Below are 6,428 nucleotides of genomic sequence, written 5' to 3'. Positions count from 1 at the left end.
ATATATAGCATATGTCCTAGTGTATAAATAATTTATTCACTTTAGGAAAATATCAAAAAGAGTATTCTTCTAGTCATCCATTCATGTAGCAATAAGACAAAATACTTATGACTTTGGACTGTGTAGACAAGCAAATTTGGTTTCAAGAGCTGGCTTTGCCCCTTTTTAGAAACACTTGATTTGTGACAAGTTACATTTTCTAAACTTTATCGTGTTTTAACATGCATACCATGAGCAGCCGCAAGGTGACATGAGTATTTAAATGAAATTATATTAGAAGTTATTTTACCAACTGATGGTGAGCATTTAAGTAATATGAAAAATTCCTAGTTCATAGTTGTTATTGTTGCTAGTAGCTGACTAGTCAGCTCCAACTCATAATGATTTGTATAAAAATAATACAAAATGCTGCCTGACCTTATGCCCTCTTCAAAATCATTGGTATGTTTAAATCCACTGTAGTAACTTCTATGTCAATTCATCTAATTGAAGATTCACAGTTGCCTCTATGCAACTATGAGTTAAAGTCTCCACAATATACAAATAGCGAATGGGCAAATACTCAGCACATATGATGGAGGATGAAGTTTTACAAATTCATGGGGATAGTTATCCATTAGTGTCCATTTTAGGATATGTGGAAATGGAATAATGAGACCAGTATACAAAGAACTAAATTAATAAAGCCCATGAAGTTTTCCTTGACCTACATCACCTCCATCTCAACACAGAGCCTCACCAGTGGGAGAGAGAGATACTCCAGATCATCAATTAGAACCCAAAGTGCTTTTTCTATAGAAATCAGCCTGTAAGTTGTAATTTTGTAAAATTTTAAATTGTCATTTTGATACTATAAGTTTTACACATAATACTTAATGCTGGTTATACTATTTTTTAAGATTGATCTGATAATTTTTTCTTGCTTTCTTCCATTGACTCATAAGAATATAATGCAAACTCTACAACTTACAAATGAATACTTGAAATTGTCCATTTAGAATGTTCAGTATTATAAACAATCAATATCAAAATAAGGAGTCAAAGAAAGGAAAGACTTCAGTAAAGAAATAAAATACTTTTTGTGATTTGTTATAAATTGATTTTGACTCATTTTCCCACAATCTATTCTTTGTTTTTGTTTGTTTGTTTGTTTTTGCAGTAAGTAATGCTACTTATAATCTGAGGGTAGTATCACCTTTCTTCCTCAGCTTCTCAGATTATTTGCTCAGCACACAGGTTAAAAAGGTATGGTGAAAGGATACAACCCTCATGCACTCCCTTCCTGATTTTAAACCATGCAGTATCCCCTTGTTCTGTTTGAACAACAGCCCCCAGGTCTGTGTACAGGTTCCTTATGAGCATGATTAGGTGCTCTGGAATTCCCATTCTTCTCAATTTCATCCATAATTTGTTTATGATCCACATAATTTAATGATTTTGCACAGTCAGTAAGACACAAGTAAACATCTTTCTGGTATTTTTTGCTTCCAGCCAAGAACCATCTTACATCGACAATGATATCCCTCATTTCACATCCTCTTCTGAATCCAGCTGGCATTTCTGGAGTTCTCTGTCAAGATACTGTTGTAACTGTTTTTGAATTATCTTCAGCAAAATTTTACTTGTATATTATATTAATAATATTGTTTGATAATTTCACAGTCTTTAAGATCACCTTTGGAATGGGTACAAATGTGGATATCTTCCAGTCATTTGACCAGGTAGCTGTCTTCCAAATTTCTTAGCATTGTTGTTGTTGTTGTTGTTATGTGCCGTCGAGTCAAACCCGACTCATAGACAAGTGAATGTCTCCAGAGTGGCATCCGTTTGTTGAAACATCTCAATGGGTATTTCATCAATTCCTGGAGCCTTGTGCTTTTCCAATTTCTTCAGTGCAGCTTTGAATTCTTCCTTCAATACCATTGGTTCTTGATAATATGCCACCTCCTGAAATGGAATAACATTGACCAATTCTTTTCGGTACAGTGATTCTGTGTATTCCTTCCATCTTCTTTTGCTATTTCCTGCATCATTCAGTATTTTTCCCATAAATCTTCCAATATTGCAACTCGAGGTTTGAATTTTTTCTTTTGTTCTTTCAGCTTGAGAAAGGCTGAGCACATTCTTCTCTTTTGATTTTCTAACTCCAGGAATTTGCACATTTGAAATCTTCTGTTCAACTCTTTTATCTTGTCATTTCTTCCATTTGCTTTAGCTACTCTCCATTCAAAGGCAAGTTTCAGAGAGTCTTCTGACATATATTTTGGTCTTTTTTTCTTTGCCTGTCTTTATAATAACATTCTGCTTTATTCATGGATAATGTTCTTGATGTCAACCCACAATTCCTCTGGCTTTCAGTCATTGGTGTTCAATACATCAAATTTATTCTTTAGGTGGTCTCTAAATTCAAGAGGAATATAATCAAGGTCATATTTTGGCTCTTGTGAACTTGTTTTAATTGTCTTTAGCTTCAACTTGAATTTGCATACTTATTCAATCTGTATAGTGAGCAAATAATCTGAGAAGCTGGACAATATGAAGGAGAATTTGGCATCAGGATTGAAGGAAGCCTCAATAACAACCTGTGATATGCAAATGACACAACTTTGCTTGATGAAAGTGAAGATGACTAGAAGCAGTTACTGATGAAGATTAAAGACACAGTCTACAGTATGGGTTACATTTTAACATAAAGAAAACAAAAATCCTCACAACTCAACCAATAAGCATCATCATAATAAATGGAGAAAAGATTGAAGTAGTCAAAGATTTCACATTAATTGGTTTGAGAATCAACACCAATCAAAGCAGCAGTCAAGAAATCAGACAACACATTGCACTGGGTAATCTTCTGCAAAAGATCTCTTTAAAGTGCTGAAGAGCAAAGATGTCTGTTTGAAGATTAAGATAAGCCTAATGCAAGGAGCTCTGGTAGCATAGTGGCTAAGGCACTTGACTGCTAACCAGAAGGCTGGCGGTTCAAACCCACCAGCCACTCCTCGGAAGGAAGGTTGGGCAATCCTACTTCCGTAGTGATACTGCCACGGAAACCCAAGGAGGGGTCGCTATGAGTCAGGGCTGACTCGACGGCACATAACAACAACAACAACAATGCAAGCCATGGTATTTTCAATCATGTCATATGCATGTGAAAGCGGCAAAATTATTAAGAAAGACCAAAGAAGAGTTGACGTTTTTGAGTTGTGGTGTTGGCAAAGAATACTGAAAATACCATGGACTTCCAGAAGAAATCTGTCCAGGAAGAAGTGCAGCTGGAATGCTCCTTGGAAGTGATCATGGCCAGACTTCATCTCACCTACTTTGATTATAGTGTCAGAAGGGACCATTCTCTGGAGAAGGATATCATGCTTGGTAAAGTGGAGTGTCAACAAAAATGGGAAAGAACTTCAATGTGATGGATTGACACAGTGGCTGCTATACTCAGGTATAGCAAGGATTGTGAGGCTGGCACAGGACCAGGCATTGTTTTGTTCTGTTGTCCATAGGGTCACTATGAGTAAGAACCAACTTGATGCCACCTAACAACAAAACAATTATAATGCCTTTCTATATACCATGCTATTAGAGACACACACACATGGAATGTCTACTATCTAGTCTCCTCTTTGCGTCTGGAAGAACCTTCCTCCTTCTACTTTGTGCTTTTGGAGCTAATCCTGCCTTATGTGAATTTGTCCTATAGAGTAGACCTCACCATACAGATTATCTACCTTGATCTGTATTCTTCCCACCTTAGTTCATTACTGACATCCCTAGTGGCCCATGTCATGTTAGAAATCTGAAAGCAGAGGAGGAAAAATTGTATAACTGCCAATTTAAATTTTCTCCTCAAGCTAAAGCCAATTAATGGCTCCAAAATTTTCTTTTTAAAGACTAGACATAACAATGCATATTAGAGTCAATGACAGAGCTGTAAAAAAATCACCAAAATAGATTGCTTCCTCCAATGAATACATAATAAATGTTTTCATACATTACTGTTTCTATACAAATATTATGTATAGCAATAAAATGTAAGAATATAACAATATAAAATAGCACCCACCATCCTTGGAGAGTCCACTGAGTCTCTGAAAATCTGGTCATGCAAAAGTCAGCCTGTCCAATTGAACAAAGTATTTCTCCCCATCCCATTTTAAGAGACCAAAAGTGTTTCCTTCAGACCTGGAGACTCTGTGCTTTTCCCAAATTATTTTCTCAGTCCTTGAGTCATATAGGAACATCTAGGCCACTTAGCCACTCCTCAGAAGGAAGGTTGGGCAATCCTACTTCCGTAGTGATACTGCCTCGGAAACCCAAGGAGGGGTCTCTATGAGTTGGGGCCGACTCGACGGCACATAACAACAACAACAACAACAGGCCACTTAGAACTTCTGGCAATCAGACTTCATGCAAACACCAGGGAGTTAGAAAAGAGCAGTAAAGTCAGAGATAAGAATAGTAGGAATAAAAAGGATTGATATATAAGGTAGAGAGGGTTGCAAACCAAAGTTCACTTCCACAGGCATCACAGGAAGCAATGTGAAGCTGAAGAGTTGGTTAAATCAGAGGCCACAGGCAGGTATGCCCAATGGGGTTGCAGAGTATGGCCATTGACAAATGAATAAGTCAGCAGATGGGATTCAGTCTGACTTAGAGAGGTGTTGGGGATGACATCCACAATAGCAACTTGCTAATGAGAATGCCCTGTTAAAGAGGAGTGTTCTTAAGGAGAGGCACTCCTCTCATAGGGAGAAATACTCCAGAACCAATACAGTTACTATGAAAAGTAACAAAACTAAATTTGTGTCAGGGTTCACAAGCATCACCTCCAATAATACTCCAGATATGCTCTCATCTGAGAGTATGGTCAGCCACTATGGCCAAATCTACCCCAAAGTGTCTGAACCCAAGAGGCAGAGGAATGTCTGCCTCTCCTATTGCAGCATGTTGGCATGATGTATTTTCATTCATGCATTCACTCACCCAATTATCAATTCAGCAATTCACCCACACAGAGTCACTAAGATGCTAGGGACGCAGACACAACTATCTTAGTCAGTCTGTCATCACTAATGGAGCAGCAGAGACTGACTGTCTCTTTGTCACTTACTAAGTCTGGACCTGACTCTATTATTATGGCAAAATTGCTTTTCTTAATTAGAGTCATTTTTTTTTTTTTCTTTTCTGAAGTTTAAGGTCAGTAAATACTAGCACATTCCATTTAATGCCACTTGGGAATGCAACAAAATAAACGTGAATCAACATTCTTTCCTTAAGAGTACCTCTGGCAAAGTGATGATGCTAATGTTAACTAACCTTTGCTTTGGAGATGATGATCAAAAGCCGAGGCATGGTGGTCATCAGCATGGTGCAAAGACCACAGATGAAATTTAAAGAGATGAAGGAGATGAAAGCTACATCTGAACTTGAGAAGATTCTGGACATCAGATACATCCATGGAAGGGTTGCATATCTGGAAAGTAAAGAGAAAAATTATGTTCAGTTTACTGTCACATATATTTGTATGAAGACTGATCATAGATGAAATTTTATTGGTCAGGTAGTTCTTCTTAAAAGTAAACAGAAACACTCTTTTCTTAATACACCCTATGGTATTTTCTAAAGACAGGGTCAAAACACACATCTCGGATATGGGGCTGGACTTGCCAGCTCTGTGGCCTGGGGCAAGACAGTTAATTGCTCCCATCATCACCTCCTTTCAATGACTGATCCTGGTCCTTTGTTTTGACTCTCTTCAATAAAACAGGGATAAATTATAGAGGAAGTTAAATTATATCAACCTTATGGAGAACTGAAGAGCTACTTTTTACTATATAAGGCATTAAAATAAGAAATGAAAACTTCTTTTTAGAGTCCCCTATGTACTGGACATTATATGTTTGCACACTATTTTCTCATACACCTCAGATTCTCCAGCAATCTTGGAAGATGGGTGCTATAATCACTATTTCACAGAGAGGGAAATAGGAATTAAGAAAGTTAAAATACCATAATCAAGTTTCCATATCACTACATCATATGTAGTGATGCTGAAAATGGGGTTCATATCAGTGTGCTTCCAAAACCAGGTAGTAAGTGTTATCACTAAATATTGGACTGTAGAAAGAGTGCTCAGAATGAGATTAAGTCAATATACAAGAAACCTGTCTAATATTTGGTTGAAAAGTGATCCCTGGGAATGGATTCAATTTTGAAGGGTTTGAAGGGTCTCAAAGGCCCACAGTCTTGGGGGTTACACCCACTCTCTACCAAATCATTAAGTCTGCTCTTTATTAGGGAGCTCTGGTAGCATAGTGCCTAAGGCACTTGACTGCTAACCAGAAGGCTGGTGTTTCAAACCCACCAGCCACTCCTCGGAAGGAAGGTTGGGCAATCCTACTTCTATAGTGATACTGCCTCGGAAA

The 6,428-nt window shown here is 37.6% G+C and overlaps 1 protein-coding gene across 1 annotated transcript in view; it reads right to left on the bottom strand.

Annotated features, from left to right (window-relative positions):
- Positions 1 to 6,428, bottom strand: part of ABCA13 (ATP binding cassette subfamily A member 13) — an 888,443-nt gene that overhangs the window by 231,587 nt on the left and 650,428 nt on the right. Inside the window, 1 exon segment of the mRNA XM_007944147.1 lies at positions 5,320 to 5,476. Within this exon segment, the coding sequence (XP_007942338.1) occupies positions 5,320 to 5,476 (157 nt within the window).

The sequence above is a fragment of the Orycteropus afer genome, unplaced genomic scaffold (assembly GCF_000298275.1).
Source record: "Orycteropus afer afer isolate SDZICR_OR568_19922 unplaced genomic scaffold, OryAfe1.0 scaffold00121, whole genome shotgun sequence".
Taxonomy (NCBI): Eukaryota; Metazoa; Chordata; class Mammalia; order Tubulidentata; family Orycteropodidae; genus Orycteropus; species Orycteropus afer.
This window is presented reverse-complemented; position numbering and strand designations above follow the sequence as displayed.